The sequence below is a fragment of the Apis dorsata genome, unplaced genomic scaffold (assembly GCF_000469605.1).
Source record: "Apis dorsata unplaced genomic scaffold, Apis dorsata 1.3 scaffold_199, whole genome shotgun sequence".
NCBI lineage: Eukaryota > Metazoa > Arthropoda > Insecta > Hymenoptera > Apidae > Apis > Apis dorsata.
Window position 1 is genome coordinate 350,021 of NW_006263483.1, and position 18,844 is coordinate 368,864.

The following is an 18,844-nucleotide window of genomic DNA, read 5'->3' on the forward strand; positions in this document are numbered from 1 at the left end:
GTAGAAGTGATAACGAAGGCAGTGGCAGTGACAACCACTACGATTACGAAGATAGCAAAAACAACTAGAACGATATTCGTGACGGATACGACGAAAAAGATAGTAACGGCAGTAACAGCAAAGACGTCAATTACAAAAAGAAGAAAGTGGTGTTACTACTTCATTGTGGATATTTTACAGAAATTTTCATTACATTAGTTGTGTTCAATGTAATAGTTAAAAAGTTAAATGTATAAACAAAATACCTCAGGCATAATGGATACAACAAACAATGGAGCATCAGGAGGTGCAGTGGCTTGTCCAGTATGCACTCTTTATCTACGTGAGGGTATTAGCTTACAAAGACATTTGGACACTCATCCAAAAGAACAAGTTATTGAAGCTCTTATTAAAGCTAGTAACAATGCCTCACAAGTGCATCAGGCACAATTGTCATCATCAGTACCTCCAGCATCTCCGGCTATGCAATCACCCCAAAATACACCTCAAGTTGCACAGAATACTCATCTATCAGCTCAATCTCCATATCCTATAGGACCTATTTTTGAGTGTCCACCTATTGGTACTGTGATGCCACCTCAATTTGCTTCATTTAGTTATCAACAGTTTGTAAATAATGGCACTATGATGATACCACAATACGCAATGGCTCCACAAGCTAATCAAATGATGCAAATGCTTTATAATCCATATGGTATGTACCAGCAGCAACAAATACCAACTGTTCAAATGATTTCACCAGTCACAGCCATACCTAATTCAGCTAGAGTCAGGCCAGTAATGACTATGGCTGGTGAAACAAATGGTAGAACTGCCATTGCTGTACCTGTAAATAATTCCGAGCCAAAACAAATTTTACCTGAGATTTTACCTGAATCAGAACAGGAGTCTGAACAAGTGTTACCAGATATTAATCTTCCAGTTTCTCCTCCATCATTAAATGAAGATAACTCTATGCAGCAAAATGAAAGTGAAACTAGTACAATTCAAATAGATCAAGAGGTAGAAGAAACCCATAATTCAAGTACTTCAGAGCAACATACTGTGCAAAATGAATATGATAACATTCCAAGATCAGTGACAATTACTTGTAATGTCAATGATACTACAGATGATAAAGTTGAGAGTGTATTGCCAGATATTGATGATGGAGAATCATCATGTGTTGTTACTACAGATGTACAATGTAAATCTCTTCATTATGAAGCATCAGAAATACAAGGATATGTACACAGATATGAAGATGATGATGATAACAATAAAATTATTACGCCTGAAGTATCATCAATGATAACAGAAAATGAGATTGAAAAAGCAACTAATGAAAAAGTTCCTCACAGAGAAGAAATAAATGAAAATGAAGGTACCTCTGCAGAAATGCCCTTAGAAGATACAGTAAAGGCACCAGCTCAGCGTGAAGTAGAACAATTAGAACGTCTTTTAATCACTATTATGGAAAATGAATTTAATAATACACAACAAAAAGAATCTAATTCTGAAGATGATAAAAAGAATGAAGGTACAAAGAAAAGTCTTTCTCCTAAAAGAGCAGAAAGTGTAATTCATGAAACAATCAGTAATAATTCCATTGAGCATGAACATAGTTGTGAATCTGACATAAAAATAAAACTTAGTGAAAGTTCAGAAATTGATATAGATAATGATGAAAATAAAAGTTCTTGTCTTTCATACCATTATAAAAATAGTTTATCTGCACCTGCATCACCAATTGTACGAAAGAGACCTCATAGAACTTACTCAGTTCGTTCAGAATTTAGTTCAAATGAAAATCTTAATTTTTATCCAAATAATTTTGATGCAAATACATTGCAAGATGAAGAAGATGATGAAGATGAAAAAAATGAAGCAGAAGATAATTTTGATGAAGCAGATATGGAAATAGAAGAAATACCTAGCCCACATACTCCTTTCATTAAATATGGTGAAAATGGAGATAATGTTAGATCACATACTCCATTATCTGCAAGTAGTGGTATATCTGTATTAAGAGTTCGAAAGGATCTTAGTAAACCATGTTCACCTGCATCAGTGCATTCATTTTGTCATATGGATACTAATGGTTTAAGTAATGATGAAGATAGTAATGGAGCAATGGATGAATCACCAGAAAAGGATCCTATTGATTGTTCTCAGGTTGAACAAGATGTAAAAACTGATCATTTAGAACTTTCTATATGTGAAAATGAAAAAAAAATAGAAGGAAATTCTGCATATCAATCTGGAATTACTGAACATATAAGTTCATTTTCTACAATTCATTCACAACATTCTCAGCAATCAATATCAATGGTGGATTCATATAATATGCCAAATAAAAGTAATCATATAAATTTATCAGAATCTAATGATGTTGCAAGTAGTTCTGATTCAAAGAATTTTCACTCAAAATCAATTATACAAAAGCAATCAATGGAACTTCTTAGTTTAAATGAAGATGCCCATGCAGGTCCAATGAATGTATTTGAATTTGATGGGCTTCAAATCTTAGTTCCTAGTACATTCATAAGTGATTCTTCACAAAAAGCAGTTAGTGGAACCAGTCAACAATCTATGGCAAGTAGTGAAGGTGGAGTAGGTGTAGATGAAGAAGTTAAAAGTATTAATATGAGAGCTGATGAAACTATGCCACCCAGAGGTGAATTATCAGAACAAGAAAGCAATGGATGTACAGAACAATCTGCTTGGCAGGTATGTATAGATATATTATTGACATTTATAATAAAAATTAAAAAAAAATTTTTATAATACATAAATTGAAAACATTATTTTTCATTATTATTATATTATTTATTATTATAATAATAATAATAAAAATTATTATATATATTAGATATTTTTAAGTTGTTTAAATTGTTATATTTTTTAAAAATATTATATTTATAATAAATTTATTTTGTGCATTTAGTTATATGCTGGTCAAGAATCATCACGAATGTCAACATCTTATGATTTAATGGCACGTGAAAGTTGGGAAGAATCTGATGGATCAGATAATGAAGTTGCAGGCCCCCTATTAGATAGCAGATCTTTAGCTACACATTTTACATCAAGTTTATTTTTAGATCGAGATAGGAAAACTCCTACAAAAAGAATGTTTAAATGTTATCATTGTCCTGAAGTATTTGATTGCCCTAAAGAACGCCGGGTACATAGTACTACTGCGCACAAAGAAGCTGGACCGAGTAGTAGTAGAGAATCTACAGATCAACCTGAAGTAAAAGATATTAAGTTATTGGATGGTCGTATGAATGCGTTTGAAGATATTTTTGTACCAGGTTTACATGTTCAACAAGTTTATCATCAACAACCAATGTTACATCAACTTCAACCACCACAATCAACTGATGTAATTACAAAAGTAGAATCTGATCAAAAAGTTGAAACACTTGTAATACCATCAAATATTGAAGTAATTTGCACAGTTTGCAATCAACGATTTAGTAGTGAAAAATCATTACAACTACATCATAGAAGAGTACATGTTACAGAACCAACAAAGCGAATCCGTGAGAGCACTAAGTGCCAGATATGTCATGAAGAATTTCCTTCAGTTTTGTTATTCAATGCTCATTTAAAAATACACCCATTAGAATGTAGCCAATGTGGAAAGTATTTTTATAGGAAACAAAATTTCAAATTACACATGAAACGACATTTAGGAATTAAACCATTTCCATGTACTGTTTGTGACAAAGCATTTTTAACAAAACAAAAATTAGATGAACATACTAATGGTCATACTGGAAATGCACCAGTTAAATGTAATCTTTGCAATGAAACATTTCGTAGATATTCAAATTTGACTCAGCACAAAAATAGACATCATTTGAATATAAAGAAAAAATTAAAAGATTACATATGTCATTGTGGTGAGGTTTTTCATACAAAAAAAAAGTTAGCTTGGCATAAAGAAACACACGATGAAAAACCTAAAGCATGTACATATTGTAATGAAAGATTCATTCACATGGCCAGCCTGACTAGACATATGCGTCGAGCTCATAATAAAAGATTTGTTCCGGATGCTCAAAGAGAAAACGAAAATGTTGAATGTCCCGTATGTAAGTGTATTTATTTGCGATCTTCCTTAGCAGTGCATATGCGAGTTCATAATGGTGAAAGACCTTATGAATGTCAAGTTTGCTCTAAAACATTTAGTACTAAGTGGAACTTACAATTGCACAAATGGACTCACGCTGCCCGTAGCACCAAACCTTTTAAGTGTAATCAGTGTAGTGGTGCATTTTACCGACACAGTGATTATACTGCTCATATGAATTCTCACAGAAATGTGCGTCCTTATACTTGTAATTATTGTGGAGCGCAGTTCATACGAAAATATAATTGTTTAAGGCACGTAAAAGAACATGAAGAAAATAAAGCATATACATGCGATGTTTGCAACAAAACTTTTCATAGATCATATTATCTAAAAGAACATTTGCGAGTACATTCAGGTGCCAGACCATATACATGTCATATATGTGGAAAATCTAGCGGTACAAAATCCAATCATAATAAACATGTAAGAATTCATCATGCACGAGAACCTGTAAATACTGAAAATTAAAAAACGAACGAGATTTAATCAGTATCAATATTTTTAAAAATATTATTTTCCAATACTTTATCTTAATCTTTTACTTCTAATCTCTTTATGTATTTAAATTTTATTCTTCATTTAAAAAATGAAGAAAATATTAATTTAGCACAAAATGATGAAATAAATGTAATTTCTATATATTGTATTTCTTAATTTTTTTAAAATCTCGTTCGTTTCTCTTCTTATTATTATTTCTTAGATATTTTAATACAGACATTTTAAACTTGGATTATAACTACTAGTGTTACTAGTATTCTATTAGATATAAAAGTTTAATTTGTCTTATTTAAAAAAAAAAAATGATTTTACATTGAATTGTGCATTGTGCATTGTATGTTGCACTTCGTAAATTTTCGTCATATAGTCTGCTAAATACACTGACTGGAGACTGTAACTACTTAAGATAATAAGAAATTTTTAACAAATATTAACTGGTACATGTCTGAAGATTTGAATAACTCCCATAGAGGAAGATTATACGATGAAATGCTTTTTGCCAACTTACAGTAATTAACTATTAGATAATAATAACTAACTGATCAATATTATGAAATCATTAAGCACTTTTATGTGTTGATTGTTGTACGAAATTTTTTTACAATAACTATTTTACACAAAACATGTATATTGCGATTTTATGTACTGGCATTAAATGTGAAAAGGAACTGAAGGGCCAATATTTATTTGCGTTTAATTTATAACGCATAAGGCCTTATAAATAATTAGTGTTATTAATTATCACAAGGTAGTTACGGATCTTAATTATTATTCTTTTATATTTATATATTTTGCAAAATATACAATAATTTTTATTGCTAATTCTAATTCCAAGACTGATCGATGTTGGTTCCTCATATTGCTCTCCAATTAATTAAGTATAATATAATGAAAATATAATCTATCTTAAATGATAAGCAAAATCGTGTGAAGGATTATTTGAAATTTTTGATATAGTGATACTGTAACAAATATATTAATAGTTAATTGTTTTATATTTTAATATTTGGCAGATCATGTATCATTTAATTTCTAGAGAGCAGTATGAATGAAGGAGCTAAGAAATGAAGAATCTATTAAATATAATGAAATTATATTGTACTATATGATACACAAATTTTGTTATGAAACTAAGTTTTCATAAATCGTTGCCGTAATTTAAATTTCAAAAGAATTGCATGAAATGTTTTTAACATAACTATATTGTTTCTATATTATACTTTGAGTTACTATTTTTTACTTGTTAATAATTATTTAACAAATTATCTTCTAGAATTCATGATTCTGTTTCTCTTTTGAAATCGAAGAGAAACCGTGTTTCGTTAAATATAATAATATAGTTAAATATAATAATTTTTCAATATCGTCGATCAAATAGTAAAACTTATTTGCATGTATGACCAACATCGACGTCCAAATGTGCAATCATTTAGTTAAACATATGCATTCTAATTGAATGCAATTGTAGATAATGTAAATATGTATATCGGTTTTATTTTATAACTGAGCCAACAATGTGTTGGAAATTAATAATTGTCTAAAAGCGATTCGTACTCTTATGAAAATAAAAATAGGATAATTATTATCATAAAAAGAAACTATAAATCAGCAACATGTGTAAACCTTAATAAAAATTATGTATTGAGGTACTTTTTTAAATAAGTTTTTCTTTGTATTTTTATTACCAGTACACAAGTACCGTATTTTTATTACCAGTATTTGCCTCTTATTTATAAATAGAAAATATAATGTAAAAAAAAAATGATAAAACAAGGAAAAATATGTAAAAATGTGACATATAATTGCAAATTTGGCAAAAATGGTTATGAATTAAAGAGAAAATGTATAATTTATTTTTCTTTTATAAAATAGGTAAATGAAAGTAAAGCTAATTTTAAGTAAGTAATATTTATTAAAATATAAGTAATACACACATTTATTTAAATGTACATACATATATGTATGTATTATGCAATTATTTGATTAATAGTTCATAAGTTAATAGAAATCATTATTGTTTATTAGAATATTTAGAAAATATTTAACAAATTTTACCAAATTGTATCTTCAAATATAATTTTTTATTACATAATTTTATTAATTTAAAAATTGAAAAAATATTGCACATAAAACGTCTTTGAATAGACGTGTTATTGTGAGATTCAATATATTTTATATTTATCATTTTAACGAATTTCCAAAAAAAATAGAAAATTTTGAAAGAATTGAAAAATTCAATTTGAAACAATATAATCTATTGAATATTGATTTTAATTATTAGTTTAATTGTTATACATACACAGACGCATGCGCGCGCGCACACACACATACACACACACACAAACATTAATAAATCAAATCTAATAATTCCTATTTAATTTTAAATATTATAGAAAAAAATAATAAATATAAATTGATAAATTTTTTTTATTTTTAATGCAAACTAAATATAAAGCTTCCATTTAAGAGATATGGCAAATGAATTTTATATATATACATAATATATATATAATATTAATATTGTATCTAAAATATAATTTAATTAATTTTACTCTAAAAAAATTAAATATCAAAATTTATTTGGAAATTACAAAGGTTAGTATTTTATAACATCAATCATTACTTTTATATACTAAAGCTCTTATTTAAAATCAGTAAAAAAAAAAATCAGCAATTTATTTTAACATAATTAAAAAGATACAAAGTCAATTTTTTCGGAGTATGATTCAAAATTAAATTTTTTACAGAAAATATCAGCAAATTATTATATTAACGTTTTTTACGAGATTTAGAAAGTCGAGTATTCTTTTTAGCAGAATTGGAAGTTTCTGGAATTACTATACGACCTGAAGCGATTTCTTCTCTTAATTCAGAATTTTCAACTTTATTTTGAGCATCAAGATAAAACATTAAATCTTGTACTTGTTCTTTTAAATTTGTTACTTCTGTTTGTTTTGTCTTTTGATATTCAGTCATTTCATTTTGTAGAATTTTATATTTATCTTGCCAAGAGGCTTGATTTAACTCTAATGCCTTTCTTAATTCTTTTTCTTCAGTTAATTCTGCTTGTACTTGTATCAATTTATTACTAACTTGTTGTAGTCGTTTATCTACATTTTGTTTTTCCCGACTTAATATTGCTAATTGTTCCTAAAATATGTAATAAAATAATGCATTTTTTCTTCAAGAGATAAAAATTAAAAAAGCTTACCTTAACTTTGGCATTTTCTTCTGATACTTGACTTAACTTTTCTCTAAGTTCTGTAGTTTGTAACACAGAATGTTGTTCTAATCGTGCTAATCTATCCTCGAAATACTGTCTTTGAGTTTCTAATTGCGATGTTAAAAGATACGTGAATTCCAACTGTACAGAATCTACTTTTTCTTCCATTGCAGCACCTTCAGCTTTAGTTGCTGTAGGACCACCTTCAACCATTTTTCCATCTTTATTTTGTAATAATCGATGAACGAAATTATCTCCTACATAATCCCAAACTCTATTATTTCCTAATTGCATAGCATAACAATGATGTGTCTCACGATAATGTTGAAAAGCATGTCCTTGATGATATCGTGAACAACCTATATGTCCACATATAAGACAGATCCATAGAGCATCATTACTTTCTCCAGTATCTAAAAAAATATTTATATAATTTATAATTTTTTAATTTCATTCTTTTTCTTTTTTTTTTTTAACTAAAAAATATTTATTGTTTACATACTGCATTCCATACAGTAACTATCTGCAAATGATTCTGGTGTTTGAGCATATCTACAAACTGGACAAGAAGTATCTCCCCATTTAGCAAGGCAACTTGCATGAAATGTATGATTACATAAAATTGTCAAAATACCATCAACACTTTCATCCATTCTCTCTAAACAAACTGGACAAAGTGGTAATTCAGTATGTCCAGATAAAGGCATAGCATTATATGTTACTTCTACACTGTACACAAACACCATATGACAGATGACATCTGGTTCAAAAGAATTATATGGAGTACCATTAAAAGAACCATAAAATTCTGTTGCTGCATTCTAAAATATGAAAAATTTGATGTATATAATATTGTATATAATTAATATATAAAAAATATTTAATTCATTATATGTAATTACAGCAGATTTGAAGGTAATCAATGCCATATATTGATTAGGACTGCCATCTCTAAGTATCCTAAAATGCCGAACATCTTGATGGCAAGGAGCTGTAAATCTTAAAAGATCATGACATGTCATTGTAGCTGGAACTGAGAGAATGCAGATAGTTTGGGTACGTTCTGCTGCATGGTGTATATCTGTTAATTTGCTGAAAATATAATTAAATATTGTTACAAACATATTTAATTGCAATCTATTATTTGAATAACTACAAAGTGCATAAGTAATACTTATAAAATAGTGCTTACTTTTCTTTATATAAATGTATAATTCCTTTGGTTACTTCAACAAATGGATTTCCAGAGATAAAATTAATTTGATCACAGGCACAAGCACTTGCACCAGCTATCTCTGAATCATCATAAGTGTTTTCTTCAGAATTAGCTCTAGAAGTAGAACTAGATTTGCTAGTTCCTTGAGAAGGAAGTACTGAATCTTGTTTCTCTGTAAGGTTTGTGCAATTTTCCATATTTATTTTGGTTGGTTCTCTGCGACCCCTCATCTTAGCAGCCATTATGCCTGGATTACGAAATCCACTGTGAATTAATCATGATACAAACAAGGTATGATCTTCTTTGTACTTTTAATGATTATTTTTTTTAGTAATCTTCATATATTAATTCATTATATTTGAAATTATTTTTTGAATTTTAAATAAAAGTTTACAAAAATTTTAAATATTTACTATATTTATTATATTTATAATACTTTTATGAAAAAGAAAATATATAAAATATACAAAAAAATTATATAAATTTAAAAATGATATTATGCAAGTCTTATTTAATTATATATAATTAAAAAGATAAAAATGTTCTTTTTAAAAAATTTTATTTATTTGTATGTATTTTCTTACGAACAAGAATCTTAGTTTCAAAATTATATAAATTTTACAGAAAAGTTAATAATATAAACATAACATTGTTATGACAAATAACATAACCTTAAAAAGATTTGTAAACAAAAAGATTAATCGAAGTAATTCATTATAAAAACAAGTAGAATATAAGTTAACAATAACAGTTGAAAGTTACTAATTTAATATACAAATATGTAAATATTTACCATTCGATTCTTCAGAATCTTCATCAACAACCTCGACGCGAATAACGCAGAGAGATACCGAAATAGGAAAAGAACTCATTCCATAAAATAATACCTATCGTGCATTATTACAAACAAATTTATCATTGTGTTCACTGCTTTTAAGTACGTGTTAACCCTTTAAACAACCCCCATAATTAACTGACAACGATCTTACAAGTGTCACACAGTCACACTGTTTCTGATTAATAGATTAAATATACCATTCATTCATTTTTTATTTAATTGTCACAAAATTATTATAGATTGATTATATTATTTCTGCTTATGCAACTTATGAATATAACGAAAAATTAAAAAAATCACAATTTATTATGTATTTTTTCCTTTTTTGCTTATCATTCACCAATCAGATACGATACAAACTAATCTTTTAAATGGTAACTTCCACCTTGAAAAAGTATGAATTACGCCACCTGATGTTTATTATTATTACTAAATAAAATTAACTTTTTTTTATTATGTATTATGAATGTTAAAATCAATAACTAATTATTCATTATCATTTATTTCATAAAAAAAAAAATATAATGCAACATTATTTGAGAAGCGCCAAAAATTTTATTAAAATATTACCAAATTTTCTAAATAAATTTTATAATCAATATTAATAATATTATGTTATTAACATACGTATTAAATATACAAGATAATGCGAAATGGCATTGTTTTTTTTAAAGCTTTAAAATTTTTTGGCATGTATTTAAAAAAAAAATTTTGAATAAAATTATTAATGTCAAAATTATTAGTTAATATATAATGTCAAAAATATTAAACTAATATTTTGAATAGAAAAATATTGACGATATATGTTGTTTTAGTGCAAATTTTGTATACAATTCTGTAGAAAATATAAAATATTAGACCATGAATTCAAAGAAACATTATACTTATATTTTCGTTTTTGAATTCTGAAATATTGTATAAATAGTAAAAACTTAGGTAGATAACTTTGAAAGCTTCTCTAAGTCGCTATGTAATTTTTAAAAAAGAAAAAAAACAAATCTATAATAATGTTTAGAAACTCTAATAAAAATTTATTTTTATTATTACTTTCTTATTTAATCTTTTATAAATATCTAAAAAAATAATATCATTTATTTGATCCCATGTTTAATTTTGTATAAATAAAATTGAATATGATATTATTTATTGAATATTTTATAAAAAAAAATTGCGACTTAAACTGTTTTCAAAAGTTACCCCATAAGTGTAAATTGAGTTTTTTTCAATTTTACATATTTTCCTTTTCATTTCTTTTATTCTTTTTCTTGTTTTTACTTATTTTACTTTCGCAGTTACAACCTAAAATTGTATAGACATCAAAAAGAAAATATAAACATATCAAATCATTCATTGTTTACCGAAATTATTTTAAAATATTGTATATATAAATGAAAATTTTTAAGATGAAAGAATGAAGTGTAAATTAACTTGTAGTTCATAAAACATTTTTTTTTTTTGTCTACAAATATAGATATTATATTTTCGTATTTAAATAATGAAGCATTGTGTGTACCGGTGTATATATATTTAATTAATATAACAGCGATATGTTGTTATTGAACAAAATCTTGGAAACAATAAGTTTATAAAAAATATTCTGTAAATTTTTAACATTATCATATCTGTACTCTTTCGAACTAATAATAAAATAAAAATGATCTAATCGAAATTATGAAAATTATGAATTTTCAATTTTTAATATTATGAAATCTCAATCATTAGTATATATTTCGAATTATTTAAATTTTTTCTATATTCTTATTCTAACAACATGCAGAACTTAATTGAACTATAGCAAAATGAATATTTCTTATCATTTCTATTATTTCAGATAAGCTTTAACGATTCAATTATTCAAAGGAGTACAGATTACACTAAGAAAGTGATTTTAACAATTTTAGTTGAACGATTTTCAATGAAAGTAATTAAATTCACTTTCTGTGATTGAATAACGCTAAAAAGTTGAATATGAAACGAGCGCTTTTTATATTCTTTAACTGCGCATATTATTTTCTAAAACTTTTTTTTCTTTTTTTTTTTTTGTAAATCTATGATAAAATCGAATCGATTCTAGAAAAATAAATATTTCTATAATACGAATCGAGAAAAATATGCTTCGATGATATAGGAGGGATGATATCGGAAATTCGCTTGCTTTTCTCTCACTCATGTGAATCGTACGTCAGTGCACGAAAGAATAACAACTTGTCTATCTAATGTACGACATAGTCGCATAATAATCACCATTGCCAACAAGTTATAAAATTTTCTGAAATCTTTTTGCAACAACGTATGCAAAGTATATGTGCATACAAAGTATACGATATAATTTTATGCACATAAAAATCGTTCAAGAAAATAAAGCCCTTCTAAAATGTTACGTGTCGTTTCTATTTTTATTTTTATTTGCATCTTTAAAAAAATATTTACAGTGCGCTTTAAATCGAGTGTGCGTCAAATACATGTGTGCGAAAAAATAATAAGAAATTAAAGAAATAGAAATTCTTTTTCGTCTTTTTCGACACAATCATATTTAGAAGAAAATTATTTTCAACTTGTATTGTGCATAAAAATATATTCATCGATACATTTTAAATATATATGTGTATGCGCAAATATATATATGCTTTCTTTTAGATTAACAATTTGCGCTAAACAGCATATTTTTGCTACAAATCCAATAACTATAATGGACGGTTGCGAACAAACTCAATGGAACAATTCGAGGAACACCGATTCGTGTTCTTCTTGCTTTTCTCACTATTTTGTTCCAATAATAGAGATATTTTTATAACTCATTCTTTTTTTTTTTTTTTCAAAACGCGACCGCTTATAATTTTTTCATGAATTGCATCTCGGATGAGATATCCTAAAATTCTGAATGTAAACATCAAACATTGCAATCAAGCTCTGACGAACGATGGAGGGGAATGATATTTAATGATTCAAAGCGGTTTATCGCGTTTAATTTGAAAAATGCATTACCAAAATACGCTACTATTGTTAATTGATAGCTAAATAAATTAAAAGAAATACAGATGCTAAATGTAACAATCGACCAACATGAATTTATTGATAGATAAGATTATTCGCGTAAAAAATGCAAGAATTAAATGCATTTCTCTTGTACGCAACGATTTTCTGTATTTCTAATAGCAAATTCTACATTTTTTCTTGGATAATACCGATACTGTTTAAAAAGTAATTGAAATATTTCTACAAGTAAACTTTTTCTTTTATAAGTTTTAAACGAGGAATTCGATTATTTCGATAGATTCAGTACTCTTTATAACTTTATTATAATTCCGTCATTCGTCATAAACAGTAACTTTCAGTAACTTTTTTATACGTTTTAAAAAAATGTTAATTAATAAGAGTTCTAGAATTGTAAGATTGTCGATGATTGCTATCACGCGCATTTGAAATCATTATCGCATTGGTTGAAATTTATCACAATGTTAAAATATACAATATAAGATTTTTCGTACGAATAAACGCATTTTAAAATAAATGCTACTATTTTTCATATCAGATTTCGATTTTATATGTTCGCTTTAAGCGAAAAAAAATATCTTGTGCGGTTTTGCGGTTAACATTTAATTTTTCATATGACTTTACGAACATTTTGTTATATTAACTGATATAGCTTTTTCTTGCTAATCTTTTATACAATCAATGAACAAGCATTCTCGAACTTTCGATTATAAATTATTTATAAGGCTCCTCGTTAGAGCCTCTTCGTTATCGATCAACTTATACGTAGAAATGACTTCATATATTTGATTTCATACGTTTCATATTTATAATTTGATATATTTCTATTTTATTCAAAGTATTTGTATTGTATTTTTATGGTGGTGCAGCTCATTGAAAGCGCTTCGCTGTGAAAGACTGTTTTAGAAGAACTTGCACGATCGAACATCATTTCGGTAAAACTTAACAATTTGTTTCGTTATCGAAAATTTTTTAACTTATTCTCAACATTACTCTCGACGTTTTTCTTTTTATTACGTAAGACAATCATAATGAAATATCAGCTAATAAACTAGAATGTATATGTGCTAATACACTAGCACATATATATCAGACATTAGTAATAATCATAAATAATAATAATATCGCTTAGTAAATTGACGTCGAGATTACTCGGACAAAGTCGAAAACGAAACAACGTTCCGCAAGTGCTACGTCGTTGTTGAAGGATTTTCTGGCGAAATTGGCAAAGGAGGTGTTTGTCTAGTAGAGGCTCGCCTTGGCCAACGTTGCGGAGAAACCGGTGGCGTTGGCCTCGGAGTATTCGGCGCAGATCCAGCCGCCAATCTCCAATTACTAGTGGACATGCCTGATCTACCTACCGATGTTAGACTTGTGCTACTACTACTGCAAGCCACTGCAGCAGATAAATCGACTCTCGATACCGCTCTGAAAATATAATATGAATTAAACATCATTTATAATATCTTACGTTTAAAAAATAAAAATAAAAAATATCTGTAAAATAATTAGAGAATTATAGAATTTCGTTAACATTCATGAATTCACAATACTTTATTTGTAAATATTTTTATTTTGAAAATTTATCTGAAAATATTAATATACTATACTATTATAATATACTATAATAATATTAAATAATGAGCATAATAAATAAATTTACCTGGAAGGAGGTGCAGATCCGCCAGTATAATAATGCAAACCAGCAGGACCACTTCTTGGTCTTGATGCTGAGAGAACACTAGCTGATCTATGCATAGCAGGTGAAGGTGGTGCAGATGGTAGCATTCTTGGCGTTTGCGGCGGAGTTCTTCCAGTGTTCAAGCTGCTGGTACTACCCGTGGATGGTTTTCTTCTTGGACTCCTACAAAAAGATTAAACATAATAATTTATTCATTTTTTTAATGTGTATGTTTTTTTTAAATGAATTATGAAAATTTGTTGTGCGTTATCTGTTTATAAATTTATAATTTATATCATTGGTACAAAAACTTAATAAACGTAACAAACCTTTTGGAAGGTTGCCTACATAATCCAGTTGGACAAGGACGGCCCATGGCACATTTTCCCTCACACACTTCTCGTGCCAATGCCATGGTTTCGTAATTTCTTAAAGTAGTGCGACATACTTCTGCATCGGATTCCGCAAGCGCTAAGCTAGGGAATCGTTCCTTCAATCTACGTCGTTCCTATATTAATCGAAAAAATGTCTAAATTAAATTAATTAATTTTTTTAATTATTAATTTTAATTATTAATATTAAGTAATTATTAATTACTTATTTCTTTTTTTTAATTTATTTATTTTCTTTTTTTATTATTAAATAAAAATCAAAGAACTATTTTATAATGTAATATCTTCATTCATAGAATTCTTCGTCAATTTTCTTTCTACTTAGAAAATTATTTATATTTTATTTCATTATATTATATATCATTTATATTGAAGAAAAAAAAACAACATAAGTACATAAGTAAAGGAAAGATTTCTAAAGTAAAGGAGACGTAGGATTCCTTTTAATTTGAATACCTCATGTAATCGACTGGATTCGAAATCTTTCAGCTGTTGCTGAAAACCGACGTTTGGATTGGCAATGGAACGACCTACTCTGACAACTTTAAGTGCCTCTTTCCATGAAAGATTGGTAGTACTCATAATATAGGCCACTGCTACTGTGACACTTCTTGACATACCAGCTAAGCTGAAATCGAATATAATAATCATTCGATAAATATTTTTATAATAATTTGTTAAGTATCATTAAAAAAAATTTATTGCTTATTTTTATATTTCTTCTTTTTTCCTTTTTAAAATTTAACAGTGTTTAATATTAAAGTTTAATTACGTACCAATGTATTAGAACATTTCCACCACGTAGGCGGGCAGCGTGGATAAAATCGTTACACAAGGAGAAATATTGAGATAGATTCTGATCAGGACTATCCGCCGCCAATATGCATAAATAATGTTTGTCCTACAAATAATTTATCGAACTAACTTCGATTAAATTCATTAAAGTTCATTGAGTTAAACAATTTATTCTCATATACAATTATACTCACAGAATGTAATCGGCGAGCCGTGTCATGAATCGCCAAAATATGTGTTATTTCGAATCGTTCCAATTGGTCTGCATCTTTACTATCATGATAATTCCCAATATAAAGACCGGGAAGAACCTATAGATACGAACATACACACGACATACACAAATTTCGTGGAACTCAATATCATAATATAAGCATAATTTTCTTTCTAGTTATGTGATAATTGTTTAAATCTCGATATGAATTGTTCATTATTTGATTCATTAAATTCAATAAATGTCATTCTAAATTTATGCGAATATAAGTATCTAATATAAGTTTATTTTCCATTCAATATCGAATTAATGTTTTTCCTATTGCAATTAACATAGAGAGAGAGAGAGAGAGAGAGAGAGAGAGAGAGAGAGAGAAGCGATACTCAAAATACATGAACGAGATATCGTTAAGAAAAAAGTCGATAGAGCAGCTTTTCGATGCAAGTGCTCTATTGTTAATCATTCATCTTTGTAGATGATCACTCGAATGTGTATAGCCAGGTGAGAATCGCGATAATCGTTTAATCGATTCTGCATTCTTAAGTGAGGTGTTGAACGCGAGAACAAAGATACAGGCTCTTAACTTTTCATCGGGACCATCGATTGAAATCTTGGCATACATTGTCGAGTGATATTATGTATTATACGATGCCTTTTGACAATAGATATTATAGATTGTCAATTCTGAATAAATTTCAAAAACTATAAATGAGACTAATTAAAATAATTCACTAATATGATATTTTTTATATTTTTATTCTTTTTTCATTTTAATAAAACTACTATTCAAAATATAAAATAAATGTTTATTGAATTTTCAGAATTTAAGACAGATAAATTTAGAGAAGCAATCATGTAACAGTTTTATAATATATACATACAATATATAACATAAATCAACAAAATAAAATATAAAAGTGCATCATTGATATTTCTCGATAGAGGTTAAGTCATATAATAAGCAAATATTTTCGAATTAACATAATTATGATTTGTCAAATTATTCTTGCATATTGCAATATTTTGTTGCTCAATTTTAATTATATTTATTTTAATTTTAATCGTATTAAAAATCATTTCGTTGTTTGTTTTTAATTCAATATATAAATAATGACAATGACAGAAAATTTCATTAAAATGATATTATTAAAATATCTGTGAAATTGCTTCTTACCTTGTTCATGCCAAAGCTTCTTACCTTGTTCATGCCATTCCCCATGATGCAAATTTATGTTATTGCATACGAAATTCTCTCGAGGCACAGAGAATTCACAATAAGAAAGAAATTATCAGTTTAATCGGTCGATACACTTGGGACGATTCGACGATCTTTTCTTATCTTTCGTCTCTCGAACTCGATCCTCGATGATCTTATTGTTGGACAACAATTTCCTTTGTGGCTGCCGTCGCATGCCTCCTTCAGCATCATCGTTGAAGATAGATTCTCAAAACTATGTTATGAATTCTGATTGACTTGATTATATCGTTTAATTGAAATCTTCGAAGTTGCCAAAAATGATATTCATAATGCGGTATATTCGCGCCAACATATTTCTTTTTGTAATATTCTTTTTATTAAAACACAATCAGATTTGTACTCTAATTTCTTTGTGTTATTATATTTTTATTATTTCATTCTTTTATTATATTTTAACAAACCATTTTTCTCTTTAATTTTTATTTAGCAATATTCCAATAGGTTATAAAAAATTATATTTTCGAAATTTTTTACATGAATATGATAAAATATTGTTACATAGGCATTATTCTATCCATTATTTTTTATTTATATTTATCTATTATTTATATGAAAAAATACAAGGAAGAAATAAAAAAAAAGAATAATTTGTATTATAAATTTTGTTGTATTATAAATCTCGTAACCAAAGATTAAACAGATTGTCACAAAATTTCTTTTTTTAATGCGCATTATAATATATGCCTTTCTGTATATTTCTATTCCACTGAGATTTATCTACGCAAGCATTTACAGTGTATTTATTCCACTAAGTTGTATCAGAAACGATTCAAGCATGCAATTTACTTCGTATAAATGCAATAACTTCGTAGAAATTTTTAATGACAATCGACGGCAAAGTTATATTGCATGTTATATTCACGAAAAATAAATGTTGGAAAATGATATAAATTTATAAGGGAATTGTATCAGAAATACTGAGATTGTTTTTATGCAGGATTAAATGATTGTTCATATCATTTATATCATATATCATAATTTCAATTAATTCAACAATAAAATAATAAAAATAGTAAGAACAAGAGAAAATTTATTGCAAATAATCAAATTATCAGTAGAGAAACGGTGCAATTTAAAGGAGAGCTTTTGTTTCATTTAGTCAGCCAGATGAAATCTATATTTTCTGTCCGATTTTACTTGACAATTTAAATGTACGATGCATTTGTAGAAAGAAGTTTCTATAGAGAGAATGAAATGCAGCTAACGGGCACAATCGTTATTTTCCCTACGGCGATAAATTAAAAAGTTTTCGCATCTTTACTTTTGCCATATTAGTTGGAATATTGCCAAATAGAAAATCAAAGATAGATATTGCGTGTGCTGATCTTAGTAGAAGTTAAATTAGAATAATAATTTAAAATAATTTAAATAAAGAGCAAACAAATTAATGAAAAACGAGGAAAAAGATAAAATCATTTTTTCATGACCTAAATGACAAATACAACTAACTACTTCATATATAATAACGTATTATTTCTATTTTGATTTTGATTCTTTTTTGATTCTTGATAATATATATATATAATCAAGAAATATATTATATAAATAACAATAGTTATAAATATCCGTATAGAATAAATATGAATCATATATATATATATATATATATATA

General features: G+C 27.2%; 3 protein-coding genes across 7 annotated transcripts in view; 1 reads left to right on the plus strand and 2 right to left on the minus strand.

The window, feature by feature from the left end:
* Positions 1-10: 10 nt before the first annotated feature.
* LOC102680570 lies at positions 11-6,283 on the plus strand. Its single transcript, XM_006614864.2, has 2 exons — positions 11-2,709; positions 2,927-6,283. Exons 1-2 carry the CDS (start codon positions 229-231, stop codon positions 4,589-4,591), a joined length of 4,146 nt encoding a protein of 1,381 aa, XP_006614927.1. The 5' UTR covers positions 11-228; the 3' UTR covers positions 4,592-6,283.
* Positions 6,284-7,266: 983 nt separating this feature from the next.
* LOC102680704 (BRCA1-associated protein) lies at positions 7,267-10,309 on the minus strand. 2 transcript variants are annotated; one of them, XM_006614865.2, is made up of 6 exons: positions 9,854-10,309; positions 9,037-9,307; positions 8,747-8,936; positions 8,347-8,665; positions 7,833-8,257; positions 7,267-7,771 (listed from the first exon to the last, which is right to left on the minus strand). In XM_006614865.2, exons 1-6 carry the CDS (start codon positions 9,930-9,932, stop codon positions 7,391-7,393), a joined length of 1,665 nt encoding a protein of 554 aa, XP_006614928.1. In that variant the 5' UTR covers positions 9,933-10,309; the 3' UTR covers positions 7,267-7,390. The 2 variants fall into 2 exon arrangements, with proteins under 2 accessions (XP_006614928.1, XP_006614929.1); XM_006614866.2 differs by having other exon boundaries at positions 9,037-9,324.
* Positions 10,310-11,928: 1,619 nt separating this feature from the next.
* Positions 11,929-18,844, minus strand: part of LOC102680941 (dual specificity protein phosphatase 15) — an 8,141-nt gene continuing 1,225 nt past the window's right edge. The window contains exons 2-8 of one of the 4 annotated variants that reach the window (XM_006614868.2): positions 17,149-17,425; positions 15,955-16,071; positions 15,742-15,866; positions 15,422-15,593; positions 14,903-15,081; positions 14,556-14,756; positions 11,929-14,320 (exon numbers count right to left, since the gene is read on the minus strand). In XM_006614868.2, coding sequence (XP_006614931.1) covers positions 14,083-14,320; positions 14,556-14,756; positions 14,903-15,081; positions 15,422-15,593; positions 15,742-15,866; positions 15,955-16,071; positions 17,149-17,193 — 1,077 coding nt within the window. In that variant the 5' untranslated portion in view covers positions 17,194-17,425 and the 3' untranslated portion in view covers positions 11,929-14,082. Of the gene's footprint in view, positions 14,321-14,555; positions 14,757-14,902; positions 15,082-15,421; positions 15,594-15,741; positions 15,867-15,954; positions 16,072-17,148; positions 17,473-18,844 lie in introns of all 4 variants that reach the window. The other 3 variants (XM_006614867.2, XM_006614870.2, XM_006614869.2) reach the window with 3 other exon arrangements.